This window comes from Haemaphysalis longicornis, unplaced genomic scaffold (genome assembly GCF_048455015.1).
Source record: "Haemaphysalis longicornis isolate Haplotype H1 unplaced genomic scaffold, Haemaphysalis longicornis Haplotype H1 scaffold_8, whole genome shotgun sequence".
In the NCBI taxonomy this organism is placed as follows: domain Eukaryota; kingdom Metazoa; phylum Arthropoda; class Arachnida; order Ixodida; family Ixodidae; genus Haemaphysalis; species Haemaphysalis longicornis.
Window position 1 is genome coordinate 49,042,485 of NW_027526445.1, and position 23,862 is coordinate 49,066,346.

General features: G+C 48.5%; 2 protein-coding genes across 3 annotated transcripts; both read left to right on the top strand.

Moving 5' to 3' along the window:
* Positions 1–274: 274 nt before the first annotated feature.
* On the top strand, positions 275–968 carry LOC144149595 (proteasome assembly chaperone 4-like). Its single transcript, XM_077681235.1, has one exon. It carries the CDS (start codon positions 432–434, stop codon positions 840–842), a length of 411 nt encoding a protein of 136 aa, XP_077537361.1. The 5' UTR covers positions 275–431; the 3' UTR covers positions 843–968.
* An 87-nt stretch (positions 969–1,055) lies between these two features.
* Rab4 (RAS oncogene family member Rab4) lies at positions 1,056–22,816 on the top strand. Of its 2 annotated transcripts, none has more exons than XM_077681233.1 (7): positions 1,056–1,214; positions 2,246–2,326; positions 3,710–3,824; positions 7,924–7,986; positions 11,356–11,510; positions 14,615–14,710; positions 19,715–22,816. In XM_077681233.1, the coding sequence occupies exons 1-7, from the start codon at positions 1,199–1,201 to the stop codon at positions 19,825–19,827; spliced, it is 639 nt and encodes a 212-aa protein (XP_077537359.1). In that variant the 5' UTR covers positions 1,056–1,198; the 3' UTR covers positions 19,828–22,816. The 2 variants fall into 2 exon arrangements, with proteins under 2 accessions (XP_077537359.1, XP_077537358.1); XM_077681232.1 differs by lacking the exon at positions 1,056–1,214 and adding an exon at positions 1,369–1,596.
* The last annotated feature ends 1,046 nt before the right edge of the window (positions 22,817–23,862 follow it).

The following is a 23,862-nucleotide window of genomic DNA, read 5'->3' on the forward strand; positions in this document are numbered from 1 at the left end:
GTGCGAGCTTTCGAAGTATTCATGTTTAAATTTACCGCCGGCAAGAGGACAATGGTCTGACGCTAGGCAACGCACCTTACGGTTTGCAATGTTTCGAAAAACTTTCTTTAAAATTTCGGTTCTCCTAAAAAGTTGAATCGCATTATTTCTGACTAGGAAAACAAACAAACAAACAAACAAGAAATAAAACAAATGTCGTTTTCTGCAGCTTTTGTGTTTGTACACAAGAGGGCGCCACATGCCGTGGCGATACAAAGCAAAACCTGTTGGGTGCGTCCATGCGCTTTTGCTAACAAGATGGCCGCGCCCATACAGCTTTCGTGAGGCCGCCACAACTTGGACTCGAGTTCAGGACCTGCTTGCGTCGCTTCTTTCCGATCCGTTGACTGTAGATCGGACTCCCTCGCTCTTGGAAAGGATAAGCAGATGTCATGAGTGTTGCCAGTGCCTCCTGTTCTAACGGCGCCGCCGCCGAGGTTCCTCCAGTGGATTTGGGATTCGGCACCTATCAATTCTCGCGTCACTTCAACGGGGCTGCCGTCCATTTCCTGGTGCTTCGCATGGATTCCAGTTTCTTCCTGTGGATCGGCTCTCAGAGCCGGACCATGAGCAACCTATCGGTGGCCATGTCTACGGCGTACGAGAAGGCGCCCATTGCGAGCCACCTCATGGGCGACGCTTCGGATCCCACTTCAAATGCGCTGGCGTCCAAACTGAGCAAGCGTACGGGCTGCCAGGTTTTTGTGAGCTACAACCTTGCCAACACAGACGCGGCGACGGTGAACTTCGTGCACGAGTGCCTCGTGGAAGAAATGACACTCCACCCCGAGAAATTTCATTGAAGAGCGTCTGCCAGTGCAGTGTTAATTTAACCACCGCACGTTCGTGTTGTTGAACGAGAGTTGTGGCTACGTTGTTCAGTGGTAGCTGAGTTTCCCAGAAATAAAATCGAAGTTAAAACCTGTTTGGGCTTACCGCGCCATTTCTACTGTTTACAGAAAAAAAAAAAAGTGTGACGTCATCGCCAGTGTCTCCTCTATTTACACTGGCTTTCGGTTGCTTATCAAAACCGCCAGGGGTTGTCGTCGCGGTTCGCAGACGGCGAAAAAAAAACGGAGTCGGCGGTCGGTACTGGACTTGATGCGCTGTTGGGGCGCTGTGTGAATTTGATGCCCGAAAACTGGCATCGCCGCGCAGCATGTCAGAGACCTACGGTGAGTAGCGGGTTTTTGCTCGCCCCCCATCTAAGCCTGCCCGGTCGTCGTTCGAAGTGAAGAAAACAAAGTCTCACGGGCGCTCGCTTTGCCCCCCTACCGCCGATTCCGCCAGCTGTGTGTGCGGAATCTCTCCGGAGTAGGCCTACACGACCGTTTTCGCTGTTGCGACGGCGGCCGCTGCGCCGTCTTCGGCCGGGATAACCTCTTTAGGACGCCGTTTTCTGTTCCTCAACGTCGGAGAGGATCCCCGGACGGCGCTTAGTCTGTTAAAGCTAAACCTAATACCTTTTTTTTCGTTCCTAAAGGGCGCGGTTCCTTCGTTCCTACTGCTGCGCTGAAACCGTGGCGTCGTCTGCGATGCTAAAGCGCAGGAAATCGGGTACGGAGCGTGTCTGTTTCTGTCTCCTCGGCATTTCCGTGCCTTTCCTTGCCCTTTCTTTCTCAGATTTTCTTCGATCCACGAATCATTTCCAGACATCGCGCGTTTTCTCTGTGATAGGTTTCTGACCCAGCGTGCCTCGCAGTCAGTTTTTCAACCCCCCTGTGGTGATCCGAAAGCGTGGTGTGTCGTTGCCGCTTTTGATGCAATAACACTCGCGTTATCACGTGCAGTATTTTCCCCCGTAGCGCGCAGCTGGCTGCGTAAAAAGTGCACCGAAGTCGTTGCTCACGCGGTTGTCCTTGCTTGTCAAAATCGCTAGTGACCGTCTCTTGTGCCTTTGTACGGGTATACTAGAAAGACGAATCGTCGGGGTGCCTGACTGTAGCGACAGCGCTTGCTTCTCTATCGTGCACCACTTGTGTTCAACCAGCTGACACGCTTTGTGACGTAAGAGCTAATCGCTTCCGGGGCCAGCCTCTCCGGATCCCGACCGGCCGTAATTGTGTTTGCGGGGATTAGGCGCTTTGTGCGAGCGTATAGCACCTGTAGTCGCGCCGGTATTTGTTGTCGCGTAAAATTACGCTTTCGTTTTGTTGCAGCTTGCTCGCGACTGAACGCGCTGTTCATTTATCTCTTTTCCTCGCAGACTACCTGTTCAAGTTCTTGGTGATCGGCAGCGCGGGGACCGGGAAGTCATGTCTTCTGCACCAGTTCATTGAAAACAAGTGTAAGTGTGCCCCTAACCACGATAGCATTCTTGTGAGAAGCTCCACTAGTGTCTTAACGTGCGGACTTGCCTATTTTTCTCCGGCTGCGAGAAACATGACCGTCGTCCGAGGGAAAAAAAAAAACTACGAAATATGTATTAACGCTAAGCAATTCAATTTCTGACTCTTCTTTCTAGTTTCTGATTCACGGGTCTGTCTCTCTCTTCGGTGATAAGAAAAACCTTCCTTGCCTAGAGCAGTGTCGAACCAATTCGTAGCAATGGTCGTTTGGCATTTTTTCTCTAGCCAAAGTTTGCGATAGGCACCCGAACACATAACATAATGATAGTGCTTCTTTTTAATGAGTGGCTTGAACAATTACAACATTCTGTTTCAGAAACTGTGTAGTGGTGTACGTCGTTGGTGCATGCAGTTGAAAATGGTTCCGGATGTGTCCGCTGGTAAAGATGAGTTTCCAGGGAATGTAAGATGAGGTTATGAAAAAGCTTAGCTAATCATGCCAGGACACTAATGTCCTGATGAAATGTTCTTTTTGGATCGGCAGAATGCTTTGAAAAAACAAGGCGCGTCGTGCATGGGGATATGAAGGTGTATAGGTCGCTTTATGATTGGCGAATCTAAAACATTTGTTCCCAGGTTGTCTCTAGCTAATTCTAAACTGGCTGCCAACGGACAGTGCGGAATCAGTAATTAAAGAAGCTGAGCGTAGGGAACTGCCCCTGCATCCCTTGTTCTGCCTTCTAAGCCCTGCAATGCATGTCTTGGGGGAGGGTCAGCGGGGATACTGGGAAGAGTTCTGCTATTACGCGCGTACTGAGGGCGCACATACAGCCAGGCAGAGACATTGGCAATGTGTGGCTCAGCCTATTATTGTACTTGTGAAGCCCTTACGGATGAGAAACTGAACAAGCATTGCTGGGACTGCATGGGTTTGTATCTTTGTGAAATTACTACCCGCCCCGTCTGAAGGTTTGAACAGATCCAGGATATTGTTTCAAGCGGACTTGCGCTTCCCACCCTCTATATGGTGGTGTGTGTGTGTTCTTCCTCCTGACAATCAACTTTGGCAGCTGGGTTGTATTTGGGGAGCAGTTCACATTAACCTAGCGATATAAGGGACCCCCCTGCTCCTAGGCTTTGGTGCTGCCGTACTTTTACCGTTACCATTATTGAAACCGTGGCTGCCCTTATGGAGGGACATCAGGCGCAGCTTGGAACCCTGATTGCCAGTTGAGAGTAGTGCGTCACTTAGCGAAAATGGAAGCCCCTTTGGGTGTGCTTGTTTGTCGCAGATGTTGGGCTGTGACGCCCAGCACGCGTGCTATTCTTTGAGTCCTCCTCGCTTATTTTTTGGTCCCCTTCTCCTCCCCCGGTGTGTGCAGTCAAAGCCGAGTCGAACCACACCATTGGCGTCGAGTTTGGCTCCAAGGTGGTGAATGTGGGCGGCCGGTCGGTCAAGCTGCAGATCTGGGACACGGCCGGGCAGGAGCGATTCAGGTGAGGCACGCCCCAGGCTTGGCACCGTACCGCGATTGTGGGCTGCGTGGGTCACTCTGGGACTGAATGGCACAATAGCGGGGAAGCTCACAGATGGTGGTTGCCTTCGTGCCAATCCTTTGTTTGCTGGCACGCCATCTATCACTGGTTTCAGTGGATGCGGCGTGATGAAACTACCGTTGCTAGCCAAGCAGGGAGGACGTTTAGCTCAAACGTACTTTGCTACTCGTCCAGTTGCTACTCCTGAAATTAGCATCCTCGAGTTATTCATGTAGGCCCTCAACACGTGTTGTGTTTCTGAGTCGAGGGCTGCTACACATTTACTAGGTCCACCTTGAACCAGCAACACTAGGATGAAGGCTGGAAGATACTAATTTACAGCAGACTACGATGGGTGGCAACAAAGAATGAGGAAAGCTCGTGGGATGCATACAGAATGAGTGCAAACCAACAACTTCTTTATTCACAAAAATACAGGCGGTTGGATAGGTAGTGTTGAGGGAGAAAGCGCAACAATGAAGCAACGTAACAATGAAGCGACGTAAAAATGTATGACTTCACTTCCTGACATCGTTAATAAGTGTTATCTTACACTGTGATAAGCTTGTAGCAGGTGTGCTGACGCAGTCGACCTGTTTGGAAAATTTGTGGTCACCTTCAGTTGGGCCAGTGAGTAAAGCTTGCCACATTTTTTCCGTAACGGACAAATGCACCAGTACATCTGCTGTTATCTTATCACAGTGAAAGATAACACTTACTGTAGAATAAAGTCGCACATTTCTATGTCGCTTCATTGTTGCTTTTTTACTCTCACTACCACCTTCTGAACCATTCGTATTTTCGTGCATACAAAAAGCAGTTGTTAGTTTGCACTTTTGTACACGTCCCACGTGCTTTCTGTCTTTTGTAGCCACTGAGCTGTCAAGACGTTAAGGGGGTGTGGTGCTCGTATCGCATTTCGGAAACCCGGGGTTGGAATTCCGTTCAGACCCAAATTTCTTTTCTACTCAACTACTTTACTTTGTTTTAGGGGGTTCCCCTGGGAAATTCGGCGTTCATTTGCACATTCTTTTATGTATGTCTTTTTATGTCAACAATTTTGTGCACCATCTCTCGCTTTAAATGTCGCATTTTCTACGTACTGAAGCACCAGCTTCTTTCGATTCAAAAGATCATTTAGCCATAGTGTACAAGGAACACATTCAGAGAGAAATATAAGACCGCAAAAGTGCTAGTACGAAGCGGTGAAAACAGTTGCTTGCTGATAAGCACCTGTCCGAACGATCGAGCGTTTTAACTACAGTATTGCAAGTTCTGGGAAAATGCGCGCATGCACATGACACAAGCAAGGAAAGCAGCTCATAAAAATATAGTGTAGCTGCAGCAGGCAGGCGATTAAGGCTCCAGCAAAGTCAAAATAGAGGACCAGGGAAAGAACTGTAGATCTACACAAAAGAAAAGGCAGCAGGATATCTTTAATGTCTCCATCAGAATCTCATGAAACCTGCAAGCCGTTCCATTCAGTAATTGTGTACAGGAAGAATAACTTCCATTTAACATTCGTGCATGCTAAAAATGGAAGTTAATTAAAAGTCTGCTGAGTATCCTATATGGTGAAATACATTATTGGCTGTAAAAATTTTAACCTATGTCTTATTTTCAATGGCCTTCTCAGCCATAATGTTCAGGTTCTTGGCCCAGCTGTCTTCGGATGTCTCGGTACAGTACAGCGACATTTTAGCTTAACGTCGGAGACCACCCAGACTTATCAGCCATTGGGAACTTTTTCGTTAGCTTATCGCTTCGCCCTCCGTTCATGCTATCAGACCTGATTGCGTGAGGCATATCTTGTTGCTCTAATCTGGTGGCTTTCCGTACTGGTGGCAGGTTGCTAAAGCAAACAGGTGGGCCACTTAGCTGTCTTCCGCCGTTGCTGCAGGACTCATTGAGAGCGAGGGTCTGTGTGCCGTATTGCGGAGGCAGTTTGTGCGCTACTGCCTGTTAAGCTGGCGGCACTGTCGCTTGGACAAGAGGTTTCTGATGCATCGTGCGTTGCAGGTAGCTTTGTAGCGCTGCTCGAGCAGGTGTCAACCACTGTCGAGTTGCTCGGCTGTTTGCTGTTTTGTGTCAACAACTTCACGTTGTAGGGGTGCTTATCTCAATTGCTTGGACTCGTTTCGGAGCAGGTCTTGAGCATTTGCCGAGCGGTGGTAGTGGCCTCGTATTTTGGAATGCTCGAGGAGCCATTTTTCTGTCTCATATGCCAACACCATTCACTTGATTTTTTTTTTTTCCCCGCACACAAGCCCTTCAGCGCTTTTGCATGACAAAGGAAAATACGTAGGGGGAATTCAGGTCAGGATGCAAATGGAACCTAGGGCCTCCAGAGCCGGTCATGCAGTTAGACACCACCGCAACTAGATAGCTTTAGCTGATTAAAGGTGGACCTGGTAAATACGTTGCGGCCTTTGACATAAAGACGTGTATTTTAGAGGCATGCCTTGTGGCCTGCATGACTAATTTGAGAATGCCAATTAAAGAAGTAGCAAAGTGCGTCCCCTTGAAGCGTCCTCTGTGCTTGACAATGTGATGCAGGTATGTCTGGCCTGACATTAGCAGCGCCATCATGTGGCATTCGCTGTCACCTGCGATTGTACAGTACTGGAAACAGGGGGTGTGTGTTTAAATGTTTGTCTATCATCATGCAGTTTTTTTTTTTTTAATAATAATTTGGAGGACTGACTGAATGGTTATGACACTTTTTCACTGATTGAACAACGCAAGGTGTGTTGTAGGATGATGTCAGGTTGGAAAGTTAGCTAACGTGAAAAAAAAGAAAAAGAAAAACGCCTTTGCAGGTACTGGCGCAGGGAATGAGGACAAGGGGCACAAGCAGTGATAAAAAGTGTTTATTCAGAGCAGGGACATTCAGAAGGAAATGAGTACAAGATGAAGCAACTGGAGCAACAACCAAATAACGGGCACTTTTACCCTGTGATGTACAGGGGGGGATTGAAAGAAATACGAACAAAGTAGGGCTGAGCATCTGGTGAGCAGATGCCTCAAAATAAATTACTGGCGTTGCTACCTGATCAAACACTTCCCCTAAGAGTAGGCTACCCTCTCAAGATATCAGCAAGAACGGCGCATTTGTGCAGGGTACCGAATTTACAGCCATACGGTACAATATAAGTCGAAGGCTGTGCGCATTCGTATTTCTTTTAATCCTCCCTGTACATATGGATTCCAGTAAAGCTTTTGCTGGAAGGAAGTTTCTTGATTTCGTGGCTCGTGGAACATCCCCCCCCCCCCCCCCCCCTTCCCTCTAAAATGAAAAGCATGTACATGTGAAAGTGTTCTGTGCAAGGAAGAAAATGAGGCCAGTGGGGAAGCAGGTATTGTAACTTGGGACTTGCATAACGGAAAATTTTGAGTTTTGCCCATTTCATCTCCAACTCGGACTGTACATTTCGAGCGTGCGCTAATGAGCTGCACAAGCAACGCAGGGCGGGGTGTCTTGTTTCTGTGCATGTCAGTGCAACTACGTCACAACTGAAATGAACACGAAATGGATGTTTTTAAAACTACAACTCGGAATTCTGCTCCTGGGAACATTTGTGTGGCAGGCAGGCAAACACCTGAGGTATTTGCAATTGATTGTTCTCTTGGGTGTGTACTCTTTTGAGGGGTGGGATTTGTGATGGGAGCAGCAACCCGTTCAGATGCATATTTTGGTGCCTGGTAAACTGTGGCTATTACTGGCAGCAACAGTTGTGCCAAAGCTGCTGCTATTGTCGGCACATTGTCAGGGAAGCAAAGAGCCCCACAACTGTTTAACCCATACCTTGTGCAGAGCCAAAAGAATTCACAGGCATTTCGTGTTCAGTTTGTGAAGTTACAACGCCAGCTACATCACGTGTGCAGTGCAAGCAAGATAACGGCTTTGGTGCCCACTTATGACCATACACTACGCTGTGCTAAATAAAAGATGTCTTAGTAAACGGCACCTAAAACGTGCCCGTTTTGCGAAACATGGAGCCTAAAAAAAGACTGTAGTGATTGAGTGGGGAATTGTGTTTTTCTTTGTCCCTGCTACCAGGTCTGTGACCAGAAGCTACTACCGCGGAGCTGCGGGTGCCTTGCTGGTGTACGACATCACAAGGTTAGTGTACTGTGTGGGTCGTGGCATTCTTTTGGACCGGGTGCGACTGGGGCGTGTGCATAGTCCACTTTTGGCGGAAGTTGTGTTGCTCTCTCCCCCCCCCCCTTCCATTTTCGGGGACGAAGGCGAAACACAAGTTCAGTTCGTCGGAAAGGCTGCGGTGTCCCGATAACAGTGGTGGCAATTTTGTCACAAAATTCAAACAAATAATCGAGATATCAAGGGAAACGGACAGTACAGTGGCAACTTCCCCAGTTACTTTCTGGCCATTTCTCTGGCATCGCAGAACCTTGTTGCGCGATCGGTAGCTGCCTACTTGCGCCACTGCCAAGAAACATTACTGGGCAGTTATGGTTGGGCCATTTGATTGCGTCACTTGAATGCTAACATGCAGTTAATGCACTGATAAAAAGAAAAAAAGGCTCAGTGGCTAAGGCGTGCTGCTGAGCACGAGGACGCGGGTTTGATTCTCGGCCGCAGCGGTAACTTTTCTTACGGAGGCGAAAAGCAAAAACACTCATGTGCACGAGATTTTGGCGCATGTTAAAGATCTTCCCGGGTGGTCAAAATTAATCCCGGAGCCCTCCACTACGGTGCGCCTCATCGCCTGCGTTGCGTCAACGTGTTAAACCCTACAATCAACCAATCACTCATAAAAAAAAAAAAATTCGTGCTGCTGACTGCTATTGCATCACCCCTGCCGGTATTACGTCTGTAGCGTGAAATTTGAAAGTTCTTAATATTTCTTGTGTTTTTTTTTTCTTCACTTAAAAGAAAATGCCTTTTGTGTCGAATGGAGCTGAGTGAGTTACCTTAGGCAAGTTGTTTCCAATTGAACACAAGTGCATTTTGTCCTGGTGGCCTCATTAATGGCCCAATGCCTCATTGTTCCTCAAAACAGAAATAAGCTTGGCTTGTGTGTGGGTGTGTCATAGCAGCAGAGGTCCTGCCTTGGCTGCTTTCTTTGGGTCTTTCAGCAGATTAGCAAAGCCACCTTGTCTGGATTTCAATGAGCTGGTGACGCTTTGAAGTTGGGGAAGGTTGAGGTTGAAAACCCTGCATCAAACCTACTTCTGCAGCGGTACATCGTATTGCCAGTGCACACGGTGTGTGTTAACCTTAGCTCTGTAGTGTGGGCAAGCGTGGTCACATCTTGCTGCTTGCGTGAAACTGCAGTTAGCGAAACATTCTCAGTTTTTTGTCCTTCAATGTAGCGGGTTATATGGTTCACTCCAGCTCGTAACAAAGATTCTTATTTTTATAAGGTGCAATGCAGCGTAATTCAAAATTAGGGAGAAGGGGGTTTTAGGAAGGGCTTTTATCTCTGCCAGCAGCCACCGCTGGACGTTGCGATGCCTGCACAACAAAAAATTTTCATGGGGCTTAACTTATGAGGGCAGGCAGGTTCTCAAAAAGACTCATTCGTGTACAGTAGAAAGAAGCCTGTTAAAGGGGTCCTGAAATACCTTCCGCCGATGCGTGGATGTACATGTAACCAAATAAAGCAATGTATTATCAATCTCTTGCCGCAAGAATTTTGTTGAAGCGATGAGTATTAGCTGAGAAATCGTAAATCAAAAACCGCGCATTATCTCCGCGCCGCGTTTCCTCCTCCTTTCAACTTACTCTCCGCTGTTGACGGCGAGAGAGCCTTCCCTCCCATGATGCTGCGCTCCTCGGCGGTGACGTACTTCCGCTATTGCGCTGCTCACACAGCCGTCTGCTACGGGCAAGCTTTGTTGACACCATGAATCCCACACTCCGCTCAAGGCTGGAAAAGCGAACGAAAAATCTGGCCCCATGTGTGCGGCGGCCTGGCCTTGCCCTTTCGCGGTGTACGTTGCTGGAGAACTTTGCTATCGGCGGCACGCGACTTTTTATCGGCGGCGAACTCGCAGCCGCACGGGGAGGGTCCTGCGCTCGCCCCCTTGGATGCACAGCGCACTGTTTATCCAAAAAGCGCCGTATTAGATGTGGCCCCGCTGGTGCCGGGTCTTATTTTGTGGCGGTGGTAATTCCTGCCGGCGGCATGTGACCGATACAGAACCCGTGCACAAAACGCCAGTTCAGCTTGGGGCGACGCGTGGTGGAGAGCGGCAACGTTGGCAAAACATGCTCCGGCGCGGCTCTGAGCTTTCTAGCGCTGGAGCGAGCACCATTTCTTTGACAATATCAAACATCGGTTGCCCTGGCAACAAGGCACAAACCGCTCTAGAAGTCAGTTACGGTTGCGTGATCCCGGTTCAGCTTGGGGCCCCACCTCGCGGCATATGGGCGCTGCAGGCATACTACTCACTCCCATTTGGAAGTGCGAGATGCGTTTGGCATTACAGGAGGCGATGGTGTGTGTGTTGTGGACGCCTTTGTTTCGCGATGAAATGCGACGTTGTGCTTCTGCGGGTGGATAGTGCTTCCCATGGTCTGGATTATCTTTCTCAAGCGGCGTACGACTCAACCTCGCATGGGGTATGTGCAGTGTGCGTGGCTAAAAGCTATCTCGGCTTGTGTGCTGTTCGTGCCCGCAAACCGCGCGCGAGGTGAGTGCCGAATTTACGACGGGCAGGAGGAGGCAACCCATCGTCTGTCAATCGCGGTTCAGACTTGCAATGCATGTTGTGACGTTGTGTTCGTTCGAAACGCATCTCTGGATTGTTTGGAAGTTGAATAAAATGTGTGCGTCAAACCCGGGCATTCAGCTCAGGGCGTTCTCTGCGATTGCAAGAAAGAAGTGCCACGGTGCTTCAATGCTTTCTTTATGGAACGTACTCAAGTAAGAGAATATTCATGTCGTGTTATGGCCCTGTTGCATTTAATACAAACGGTTAAGCGTTTGTTTACACTTGTTTCGTTTGTCGTAAAATGTCCAAGCACTCCGGCACTCCGCTGGCAGATCAGCCGGCGAGCCGACGCTGAGCAGACGACTCATCTCTTTGCCGGAAGTGCGTGAAAAAGCCGCCCAATAGCAGGATGTCTAGCTCATGACGAACATCTGGGAATCGATGATGTAGACGTGAAGATGGCGGCGTCCAAAAACACGAAGGAAAGGGTGAGAAAAAAGCGACTAACTTCGCAACAAAAGTGTGAGCTTTCCGCTGCGCGTAAAAGAGTAATACTTGGCACAGATGATGTTGACGACCCAATCTAACGATTGCGCTAGTCAATTTAGTGTGCTCAAAACGCCTTTCAGGGCCCCTTTAAAATGATTTCCTGTACCACTAAGCAAACTTGCCCCATCACGACTGAGGTATATCTTCAATTTTCTTGCAAATGCAACTGTTCTTCTTTGCGGCATAATCCTCTAGAAGATGATGAGGCCTCTGGTGAAGTGTAGAAACCGTAAAAACTGATTAGTGGCGCCAATGCATGCAGCCGGGAGACGTACAATGCTCTGACGAACTGGCTGACGGATGCGCGCACCCTGGCAAGCCCCAACATCGTCATCCTGCTGGTGGGCAACAAGAAGGACCTGGAGGACGACCGCGAGGTCACCTTCCTCGAGGCCAGCCGCTTCGCCCAAGAGAACGGTAAGGGGGGGTTCTCGAGATTTCGGGGAGCTCGGGGAGCATGCATAAAATCTGGGTTTGAACTTCTGCACAAACTGCGTCATTTACTGCACCAAAAAGCAGAGAAAATTGGTCGAAATCATGCCACACTGCCCCACGGTGGGTTCAGCATGTGTGCCCGGCAGTGGCCAGGAACATTGAGCGCATTCTCTATGCCAAGTGACGATGCCTCCTGCGCAGTTTTTCGTCATTTTCGCGCTTGCTGCGGTAGGCTTCTTGGCACTTCCAGCAAGTACGTGCAAAGCCACACCTGGCTGTCGTCGCTGCTGTCTGGTGGGCACGTACAAGAATGCTGTTGAGTTGCTGGAGCGGGTACTCTCCAAAGCAGAGTCGCAACGCGACGAACAGTAGGCTGAGGGCGCTGTGAGCACACTGGTCGTAGGGGATCATGCACTGCGGCGGATTCAGTGGGTATTCAGTGGCCTGAAAAGTATTGCAGTCTGTTCCTATGACCATATGGATGATGTAAGAGCCATTTTGACTTATCACAAAGGGCTAATGTCAGATTTGGAATGAAATTAATGGCAATCGGACCTCTTTTGGGTTTGTTTTGTGCTTTGTTACAGAACTCATCAGGGAAACCTTCAACACCCTGTGCACCTCTTTTGCACTGTGCGGGCTCTCCTATTCCTTCCCTCCACTTTTTTCTTTCAGTGTCTTTCCCTTCTGTTGCATTGCTGCTGATAGTGGATGCCGTGCACATACATATTGAGGGCTACCTGTTAGTCAATTGCTCCTGTCGCATTGTAGATGCTCAAGCTGCGGACCAAGGGTTAAGGAGAAGGTGCCCTTCACACTGAGTTCTCATAGTGGCGCTGGCTACTACCCCCAAGTGTGGGGTACTGTTACCTTAACATAAATACCCCATAAAGTGGGAATATATACAGCCGCTATGATAGATGAATTGATAAGGCGTTGACACCTGATCATAAGGTTGTGGTTTTGGGTCCCACCTGAGGCGCATGTTTGTTTCCCACTTGAACCCTTTGAAATTTCTATTTCCCAACAAAAGAAATGCCTAAATATATCCCCCTGTGCCCTACTTGGTGGTCTTGATTACTGGCATTCTTTCCTCCCTGTGTTCATTCAGCGCTCCCCTTGTTCTCAATTACAATCAGGTATATATATATACCAGCGTGTTTATGGCCCGCGCAGGTAGCCATCCCCGTCTTGCTACACTGTAGTCCATTCTTTGCCTCCGAATAGCAATTTCAACCCTCAATTGCATTAACCCTTTAACTGGCAAGATAAGAAAAAACAGCGGAAAATTTTTTTTGCTGGTTTGTTTCTTCTTTAGAGCAACCACAGAACCAACAAAACAAGTTTCATGATGTTTCATAAAAAACTAAAAAAGATAGCGGAGGTCAACAATTTTGTTGATCTGCCAGTTAACGGTAAAAAGGCGTGGCTTAAAAAACTTTTTTTGTTTATCGACCTTTCTGACGCATTTACTCTGGTGATTTTTTTTATCAGTTTTCACCAAATGGTAGCGGGCTCGAAAAGTCAGAAAGCAGTTGTTTCCGCTCTTCACACCGCATTTAGCGCACTTGAATCCAGAGACGCCCTTGCAGCACATTGGCGAAGCTACCTCTTGTCTGCTTTCCTTGGTGCGACGGAGAACCAAAGGCACGTTCTAGAGCTGCAACTGGCCAGTGGCTGGCCTTGTCGTAACAGGTATCACCAGAAGCCATTGCGTGTTTCCTCTTGGGGACAGAAAGCATCAGGGCTTTGATGCGAGGTCTTCCAACTGTGCTTGGTATGAGAACTTGGTTCGCTGGTTTCTGTGATTTGCAAACCGAGAGGCGAAAATCTTAGAGAGGCATAGTTTTTTCGTTTAGGGCAAAGCAGTCCCCCTTGCAGAGAAGCCGAGCGTTTCCTATGCTAACGTCCAAAGAATACGCAAAAATCGGAAAGTGCCATCTTTGTCGCAATCATCATCATCGTCCGAAACGGGCACGAGGACGCGATTGCGGCCATTTGCTTTCTTTTATGGAGGGCAGGAGCTACTACCGACAGTGATCATTTTGAGAGCCCTAGACTGGTTCTCTTAGAGCGATCAGGGCATCTGGTCAAGCCATCAGCGTGGTTTGGTGGCGCTTCTGAGGTATCCACGTGCACAGTTTTATGACTTGAGTCATCATCATTGGAGTCAAGTTCAGAGCCACTTGGATGCTGCAGAACAAGAGCAACACCCCTTTCTGTTCTCCGCTTTCCATAGAAGATGTCTGTCCATTCCTGCAAAGAAACAGATCACTGAGTTACACGAAAATCCACTGGCTCCGTTCCACTCTCAAACATACCATATTCGCGGCCCAAAGCTTTGATTGTGAAAAACTGCAAAGTAGTTATGGCTCTGAGTGCCCACGCAATAGCTGATCAGGCTTTATCTGCGATAAGAATATTACAACCACCAATAATTAAAATGATAAAAGCGCCCGAACTGAGGCATGCAGCAGCCAAACCCTTTATACAGCACGTGCGGCGTTCCTCAACCTTTGCCTAACAGGCCAACAATTTTGTGGACCGCGGTAGCGGGCTGCTGTCTTAGCGTCTCTGCTAAACAACACCACGATATTCATATAGCGGGTTCCTCGTACCTTGTTCTGCGTGTTTAAAAAATCTCGATTTGCTTACCTTGTAGGAGCTCTGGGAACCCGAGGCAGAATTCCGCCGTGGTGGTGAACGTCAGCAAACCGCTAAATTATTGTCAACAAGGCATCAACTGGCGCCGTCTGTCATCTTATTTACCAACTGGAATGAAGAACATGGGTCCTGTTGCCGCTAAACTTAGCGAAATAAGCTTACGTTAGGGTGGTTTTTTTCTTGGGTCTACAATATTGTTGATCTGCGGGTTAAAGGGTTAATGCTCTTCCTCTACCTCTAGTTCCATCTCTTGGTAGCTACCCTGTTACGCTATGTGGGGCACATCGACATACACGCACACACGCCTGGTTTTCTAGGGAAAAGCAGATCTTTCGTGCCAGCATTTTTCTGCAGCACCAGCAGTTGCATTTGTTTCACAGTGACACTCATTGCCGCTTCTCCCCTCCTCTCCTCTTGTGCAGAGCTGATGTTTCTGGAGACCAGCGCACTGACTGGCGAGAATGTGGAGGAGGCGTTCCTCAAGTGTGCAAAGACGATACTGGCCAAGATCGAGTCGGGTGAGTCGGTCGCTTGCTGCCGTGTTGATCACCTTTCCTTTCGTGTACGTTCATGAGCTTGGCGATAAGCATGAGCTGCGTAGAAAGGACCAAGTGCAAGAAGGCTTTGGTGTGTGACATTTCCAGCCAGCTTATTGAAAGCCTTGAAGCAGGCGTGGGGAGGAGGGGCCGGCTAGAAAAATGAGTTCGTCAAGGATGAAACGAGATTCTAACACCCAGGCAGGCTCGAGGACCCTCTGGTTTCTTTCTTCTTTTTTTCACTATCACAAATCGCATAGAAGCTGGTGGTGATGTCAGAACAGTGCGACATTCACCATGAGAGCCTTGGAGCACGGTATAAATGACCCCGCATTCCCTTCGTGACCTTTGACCTCCTCGCCAACCTAGTGTGCTGTGGGTGGGTTGTGCGTTTGCACCAAGCACACCTCACAGTGCAGTGGCAATCGTTGTTTCAAGCGCAATGTTGCCTGCACCTACTGTGAGCACCGGCCAGCTTGGGGGGTTTCCGCCAAGATTGCCAATAGCAAGCACGTTCAACAGTTTCGTGAGCATTGTACATTTCAGTTGCTGAAGCGGGCAGGGTTGTCTCGGGTTATTTATTCCTTTAGGCAACTGTGCTCCACCTTCAGTCTACTTGCAGGCAGGAGGGAGCAATGAAAAAGACATGAGGACATTTGTGATACAGACCGTGTAACCACTACGCCCTTTCAATGTCCAGCATTGCATGCATGTCGGGCCGGTTTGGCTTTGCTGCGCAGCATGATCCAGGAAGGACAGCGTAAAGTGGCTAAGGTCCAACTGGCTGAGGGAAGCCAGGGGTATGTTTTGCCAGCATTTTGCAACGAGGGGGCCGTACTGCAAGTGCGGTGAATCAGTCTTCACGGATAAAAAAAGTCCGTACGGTCGAGCCCACTTAAGGCAGTGGCATTACTGTATAAGCTCGAATATAGGTCGACCCCCTTACCTCGCAGCCGTGAAATGGGAAAAAGAAATTGGCACACAACATTGAGGCTATAGGGCTCCTGCGCTGAAGTTTGGCAGCGTGCAGCGTCCTCTCGTGTCCATGCCTCTGGGTAGTACATGCGGTTTCAATTACAAGCCAGAGCGAAAGTTGGTTGTGATTATTTTAATCATCTTGTGGCGTGTTTAAATGACGGCATACTGAATGAAATAGCCCTGAAAGTCGTTGCAGAGGCTAAACAAAATAATATCTGCTACAACAAGCCTCTTTTTTTAGCAAGCTGTCATGATCGTTGCGATGAAGGTCAGTATCACCAGTTCGGGTGGTCTAACTTCCTGACGATAATTATCGTTTGTTCTTCTTGCGTGCGGACGACAAAGGAAAGTTCACAAGCAGCATAAACAGAATGTTGCTGAGCCTGAGGTAGCTGTAAATGGTCGCTTCAGCAGGAGCATGCCAGCGCACGCGAGGAGCGCAGCCGATTCAGTGGACACTGCTGGCCTGTCAATGCCTTGAAAATGAGTGGAAAATTTGTTTTATATTTTCACAAACTAAATGATTCTTCCTTAACATTTTACGCCATCTGTCAACACGGGATCCCATGGGACTCCCACAGCTTTGTACTACCCGGAAGTACTGCCCGGAAGCCGGTTTCGCAGCGCCCCCTGGGCAGCGCAGGAGCCCTATAAGCACTTAATTTGTCTAAGGCTACTGCGAAATCTTGTTCTCCGAAATCTTGTGGGACGACTGCTTCTGTATGGTTGTCTTCCACATGGGAAGTCATACTCAGGGCAGTCCAGGGAGTTGTTTATGTAGCACTTCTGAAACACTCACATAACCATGTCATCAGGAAGCTAGCGCCAAGCAGGGGGCACCCATGTGCAGACCATCACGAGAGATGGTCTTGCAGGCGCCTTGGGGATGTCGCCGGCCATCCATTCGTAGCGACATCGCGCGATGCTTGGGGACGAAAATCGCCACCTTATTCCCCAGTTCCAGATGCACAGCGCAGCATCTAGGAAACAAGGTCTTCCAAGCATTGCATACGGAGAGGCGCCCCTTCAGCTTACGCCAGGAAGGTGCACTCTTTTCGATCACCTCGCTAATGTGGCATCTTGTTGGCTCGGGCATACGTATAATATTTCTTGTAAAGGCTGTAGGAAACTGGTGCAGAAACTGGCGCTGAACTTACCTTGAGCAAGAAGAAAATACACACGCCCTCTGACAGCGGGAGAAGCAACAAAACGAAGATGATGGCGCGTCTTATTTTGGTGGGAGTGGCGCCTTTGCGGTTTGGATGGGCCCGATGGGCTGCCTGGTTTCTAGATGACAAGTAATGTCAAGTCGATGACCGGTATATTGGTAGAGGGGTGAGTGTTCGGTAAAATATTTGGTAAAAAATCTCGACCTATATTCCGACTTATACGGTACTTTTCAAGTGTAATGAACGTGCGTGAAGGTGCAGCTCGGGCACAGCGAAAAAACGACCGTCGCTTTACTGTGGCAGCTGTCGCCAGTCACCAGCTCGACTGGCTTTCCGCGCTTATGAAGCATCCAATGTGCAGTCTAGTCCACTTATAACAATATCCAAGTTCCAAGGAAATGCCATCGTTATAACCAATAATTGTTATGAAAAAAAAAAAGTGGGTCGCGAAATAAAAAGGCTAAGCAGACCTCAAAACATTTTGTTCGCATGTGGGCAAGGTTGATAAAAGAAGCCATAGTCACTCAGCTTTGCTTGCTGCACGCAAAGCTGGCGCACATCTTTTTCAAGAGCATCTATAAGAGCTTCACCTAGCTGAGCGAAAGCAGCAAAAGGTCTTCAGCGGATACAAAGTTCCTGAGGACTCTATCGTACATTAGGCCTCCTGCGAAGTCTATAGGCTGCGCAACTGCCTCATCAAAGTCGTCACTGCCAGCGCTGTCCACAGCATGTTTCCATACAACAATAGCCTCTTCAGTGAGGCACTCGGACGTTTCCAAAACATCTGCCCTAATATCTCTTCCACAGAAAAACAGAGGCAGTTGAAGAGGCACCCAGTCAAATTCAAAGTGGCGCGCACGTGACGGAGCAAGCGAACGCACGAGCGGGTGTGGGGACGATGCCAAAGCGCCGGCGCCGGGAGGGGGGGTTCAGAAGGAAAACTGCTCTCCTCCCCTCCCTTCCTCGCAAGTGGCCCAGTCGACTCGTTTTCTGAGGGGTGGAAAGGATGCGAGGCGCATCGCGGCTCACAGCGCATGCCACTGGTGTGGTCGGTGTGGAGAGCTGGTGGCAGCTTGTATTTTTGGTGCACGCTGTAACCGGATTCAATTGTTCTGATATCGCAGTACTGGAGCATTGTAATAAGTGGTTTAATTTACCATAGAAAGCATTCAAAAGCGGACGGTGCCATAGTTGTTCATCATTGTATCCGATACATTGTTATAAGTGGACTTGACTGTACTGCAGGGGATCACGCTGTTGTTTTTTCAACAATATTGTATGGTACCAGCGAGCAAAAGCAAACAAAGGTGAGAGGAAACGTAAACATAAGAGGCAGGAAAGGGCAAAATGGTTTTGGTAGAGAGACTAAATAAGCGACACTCGAGTTTTCGGCATTTTCCGTTGATGTTTGCCCATGCACTTGTGTCCAGTTGGGTCAGGAGAGAAGAGATAGGAAAGAGCAAGACAAGTCTCTGAGAATACAGAATGACGGTGCATGAAGCTAAAGTATGTCGTGTGCCTCTACAGTGTCATAACCCCGTGAGCACAAAAGTGGGTATACTGTGACCGGTATTGCATATACATGCTATAGACACTTTGTCCTTTCTACACGCCTGCAGCACCTCTGCACAGTGTTTGTGCAAGGGCAAACAATCGCCTAAAGACCGTTTCCAGCGCCTAGCACCGGCACTTGGAAAAGACCTAGTGCGTGCGGTGAAGTGTGTAGAGACGCATGGTGAGCTGAGCAAATAAAGCAAGAATATAACCGGTACGTTCTCCATTGTGTGGTCAGAAATTTGCTCCATAGTGCAAAGGGGGCACGCATGGACTGTTTGCACCATCTGTCGAATCTTTCTAGTAGCTCGTATTTTCACTCACAAACTCTTACAACAGTATATTGCTGAGTACAGAGCAATAGCGCCCACCCTTCGTTGCTGGGGGGCATGGTTACTCCATGCGCTGCACTCTGTCAAGATGAGTGACCATGCAGCACTCGTGCAATTACGGTTGCAAGGATTGTTGTTCTGCCCGCAACGCGTTTCTAGGTGTGTATTTTTTTTTATTATTATTATCATTCTTTTCTCGCGTCTGCTGCGGCAGGCCAGGTTAGCCGCCGTTGCCTCTCCAGTAGACTGAAACATGACTCAATTGCGGCTTTCACTCACTCACCGTGTCCTCACTTGCCGCTGTCAGCAGCAAACGAGGTTGTTGTATCCCATTTTTACTTCTATCTGCCATCATGATTTCGCAGCGAGTCATTTCTATGCATTGTGTGGGCTGGTGAAAGTGCTCCCTCCATGTGTGTGGTTATTTTCGGTGGAGTGATGGTTCTTCCGATTCTGATCCGAGTACAAGCCGAGCTCGTATTCGCATACCGAGATTTTCTCATCCGAGGAAGGGGTGTGAGTTCCACCGCATCAGATTCTGATGTTGAAACAATGGGGTCGTCGTCCGGGAAGCGTGCGCGGCAATCTGAAAATATCTGGAAGGCAATTTCTCAGCCATGCTCTTTCCTTTTGACGCGTTACGTTCCGGACGCTATCATAGTCAAATAAACTACGATGCTCCTTCCCTGACATTCTAGAAACCAAGCTGACACTGGGGGTGCGTCACGGTCAGAAACACCCGACAGGGAAAGGGTTAAAGGCTGCGGATATAACGAACAAAATCAGTGTGATGATCGAGTTTGCTATAAGTGGGCTCGACTGTATTTGAAGGCTGTAGAAGCGCACTTGTTTAGACTGTAAGTTCAACGCACTCTTATTTTGGTATGAGTGCCTCTAGAGTAGCCTGTGTTGGGGTACTTGTACAGGACGCTCTCTGCTGTTGGTCGGTGCAGGCGAGCTCGACCCCGAGCGCATCGGATCGGGCATCCAGTATGGCGAGGCGACGCTGCGCAAGCTGAACCGCTCGCAGCAGCAGAGGCGCCCGGGGACCGACTGCGCCTGCTGATGCCCCAAGCCGCCTGCTGCTGCTGCTGCCCGCCCCTGGGAGGAGGATGACGACGACGACGATGATGATGATGGTGTCCCCGTTGCGCGCACACCCTCTCCGGATGCCACCGTTGCGGCGTCCACTGTTTGCCAGCTCTCTCTCTCTTCTTTTTTTTACCGCTGTGTTGTTTTCCGTGTACTTGATCATGAGCTGTCTGTCTTTTTGTGCCTTGCTCTCTCTCTCATTTGTCTCTTGCCTTTCTCGGATTCCCAAACATGGTTTCTGTTCAGTGATGTTCTCCGAATTGGGAGGTTTAGCGAGATTCTACAGAGGGCTTAGTTTTTATTGCTACGGCTTGGTTCGTCTGTAAGACTGAAGTCCCTGGGAAGGTTTGGGTTTGAAGCTGTTTTTATTCTCATTTTTTAACACACCAGAGATCTTTTTCTTTTTTAATCGAGTCCTTGACTGGGTGTCTTAAAAGGTCTCAACATTGCGGAAAGGCTAGCCCAGGATGTTTGTAGGAAATCGTAGGTCAGCCGTAACAATCCTGTCGTGAGGGTAAGTGTAGCACAGCCTATTTGTAGAAAAGGAAACTGTTCCGCAAGATTGTGGTCTGGCACAATTTTTTTTCTTTTCTGCTTAAGAATTGTAGCAGTTTTATGTAACTACCAAGCCCTGTATGGAAGATGTGGCATGGGGTCTGTGTGCTAATACTCTTTTGTTTCTACTCTCTCGGAGTATTTTTAACGGTGGTTGATGATGAGCTTAATGTGGTACTTAAAATTACCACGGTGGCTTCAGAAGGCGAGCCATGCTCTAAAGGGGCCCTCGATTGTCTGGCTTGTGAATTCTTCCTGGCTTGTCGTCGTGCTTTGGTTTGTCACTCCAAGAACTTGTGCGTCCTGTGTGACGCGCGGGGTGTGTAGTTTATATTGCCTGTCCCGAGGCAACCTTGGCGTGCGTCGAGGCCTTGCCGAAGGTATTTAATTCTTCGCCGGTTACTCAGTGTAGTTGATGCATGGATGAGCAGTCAGCATTGCCATTCTCGCGAGCTTTGAAGCTTTGTTACGAGCCACATATCACTGGATGCGCAGAAATGGCTTGCGTTGGAGCAGTGTCCAGTCAAGTTATATCTGCTGCGCGTGGTCTTGCAGGCCTACTCCTTATTGTATGTTATTGTTGGAAAGTGCAATGCTATGTGGCTACCGTACTGAAGCTCCAGCTGTGCCCCCCCCCTTTTTTTTTTCTTGTGTTGTATTATTAACCCAGCATTTCAGTTGTATTGGCAGTCCACAGGAGTTAAAAAGTTGAGCACTGGGTTTAGTGGGCGAGACTGCTGCATAGCTCTCTCTTCTCTTGTTGTCTAGTCAGGTAGTCCGTTAATTCCTTCATCTCTCGTAAAACTGGGTGCTGTCATCCCTAGCTTTTCCCCAGCTAGGTACTTCTCTCCGCCCCTAGCAGAATTTGGCGGTTTTATTATTTTTTTAACTGCATTTCAGTCGGGGTGTGCTCGATGTGGCTCCTCCATGTGCTGTATTTATTTTACACGGATCTGTGTGTGTGTGTTTTATCCGATTGCGTGTGTTCCGCAGTGATTTTGGGTATGCCTTGCGACTTTGGCCTCAGTCGGCGCAAGCACGCGGCAACCCGTAAGCTTGTGTGTGTGTGCTGCTTGGTTATCCTGTTTCCAAGTCCTCCCCGCCTTCGAGTCTGCAGTTAAATTTAAGTCTCTTTTCAACATTCCATTTGAACCAAGCGCAGGCGCTTCTTTCCCTTTTTTTCTTTTTTTTTCCCTCTGTTTTTGGGTGCGAGTGTCGGCAAAGCAAACCGTGCAATAATGTAGTGGCGCTTACGAGAGCCCAGGCTGGGAACGGAGGAGTTGGCATTGTTTTCTTTTCTGGCTCTGCCTCAAGCACTGGGTGCGTTTCCGTTTCCCGACCGCGGTGTTGGAGGGAAAAGTTGCCTTGGAGTCTTAGGAGCTCAACCTTGTAGCGTGGCGTTGTAAGAAAGCTGCTCTGATGTTCGAATGCACGCGTTTGTTCACAGGGGGTGTCTTGTTTGGTCGGTACAGATCGACAGACTTGCATTGTCGGTGTGCCGTTGCATTATGGAGGCCCTTTATGAGAGCGGCTCCATCACTGGATATCCAAACGTGATGCAATTCGAGGAAAGCATTCTCTCTGGGGTTATTGGCAGTCCTTTTCCAAAGGGAGTGTCGAGTCTTCCACTGGGGCTGTAACGGGGTGCGAGACGTTGGTCACGTGCGCTCCGTATAATTGGAATCTCGTGCTTTCAAAGCAGGCCTGCAAGCCTGCTCGAGCTGGCCTGATCTTTAAACAGTCGCACCAGTGCAGGGCAACCTTTCTGGAAACTGCTCCTGCAGTGGTAACAAAACTTGAGATCTGCTCTTTTTTTTTTAACCCTTTGTGGTGGTTGTTTTGTACCAGATGCTTCTGTAAGGGCCTTCATAGTGCACGTGCACAGTGCTGCTTGCCCTCTTCTGAGTGCACTCTCTCTCTCTCTCTCTCTGTCTCTCTCTCACGCCTGCTGCATTTATACGCTGCCGAGCACGTGTTTTCAGAAGGGAGTAGCATACCGCGTGTAGTCGTTGTTGCACTACTACAAGCTTGGTTGTGATCGATAGTGTGCCTCCAGGCTGTGATTTGGTTTTCAAGTCTGTTGTAGACCGCAGTGTCGGGTAGGTTCCGTTTTTTTCTTCCTTTGCGTACCGTCGTGCAGTTCTGAGAGGAGGCGAGGGGGGAGGTTGAGTTGTAGTGTTTGTGGCTGTTTTTTTTTTTTTTTGTCTTTCCCCTCGGTACTTGGGTACAACAAGCAGTCATTGTTACGAAGGCTACCAGTTTATTTTTCGGCCTGTCAAACACACACTTATACATATTATACATATATATATATATATATACATACACATGCAAGATACATAGGTAGCAGCTGACGTTCTGTATATAAGATTTATCTTTTAATAAAATGATCCTACAGTTCAGAGCTACTTGAATGTCGTGTGCTGCCTTTGTGTCATCTTTTTTGCCTCCAGTGTTTTAAACGGGCTGTGTCTAAAGTGCCGTACAAAGGTACAATCAGCACTCCGCCAAAGCAATGTCCACCATCGTCTTTCAAAAAAAAAAATGCAGAGTCTGTCCCTACTTTGCTCTCCCCAACGTCACAGAATGCACTGTAACTTAAGAGCACCAAATGAACAGAAAGTAGTCATTTAAAACGCTGAAAACTAACCCAAGCCTGGAAAATTAGTGAATAAGAGCCGTATAAAAGAAACATGGTTAGACCAGACTTAAAGTCCAAACTACTAATTTCCTTTGATTGCGCCTGAATGGTGCAACTGGATAGACGCTGGCTTGGTAACATGAGGGACCCACGTTTGATTCTGACTAATCGTAAACAGGGTCCGTTTGGGTCTTGCTTGGTTCAGGTGGTGTTGGACTTGGCTTCAGAAAGCTACCGGTTCCCCCATTGTTGCTTGCTGCAAAACACTCATCGCAGTATTTACCTTTTCAGAGCAAGAGAACTGAAAGTAACCATTGGAATTATTTATCACCCGTTATCTACAATGAAGTACTTAACCTAATTGGGCAACCTATCACTTTCCAGTGAAGTTGGCCGTGTACCTGCCACGGTGGCTAAGGCGTTGTGCTGCTGAGCACGAGGGCGCGGGTTCGATTCCCGGCCACGGCGGCCGCTTTTCTGATGGAGGCGAAAAGAAAAACGCCCGTGTGTACGAGATTTCGACGCACATTAAAGATCCCAAAGTGGTCAAAATTAACCCAGAGTCCTCCGCTACGGCACGCCTCATCGCCTGCGTTGCGTAAATTAAAATCAGTCTGCCGTGTGCCATATCAAGTTTGCTGAATTGTGCTTATGTCTAAAATGGATGTATGAAAGATGGCCAAAGGGTTTTTAGCGGTGGTGGATGATATTTAGCTAAATTTGCTCTATTGCAGGCAGTCTACACGTGTAGGTAGGTATGAAAGGAACGTCTCTGCGTACCCACAGGTGTTTAGATAGCACCTAATTCCAACT

Excerpts from the sequence above, each read along its gene's own strand:
- LOC144149595 (XM_077681235.1), top strand. The coding sequence starts at position 432 with ATGAGTGTTGCCAGTGCCTCCTGTTCTAACGGCGCCGCCGCCGAGGTT.
- Rab4 (XM_077681232.1), top strand. The coding sequence starts at position 1,575 with ATGCTAAAGCGCAGGAAATCGG. Across the intron at positions 3,825-7,923 it reads GCCGGGCAGGAGCGATTCAG|GTCTGTGACCAGAAGCTACT; the intron begins GTGAGGCACGCC and ends CCCTGCTACCAG. Across the intron at positions 14,711-19,714 it reads ACTGGCCAAGATCGAGTCGG|GCGAGCTCGACCCCGAGCGC; the intron begins GTGAGTCGGTCG and ends TGGTCGGTGCAG.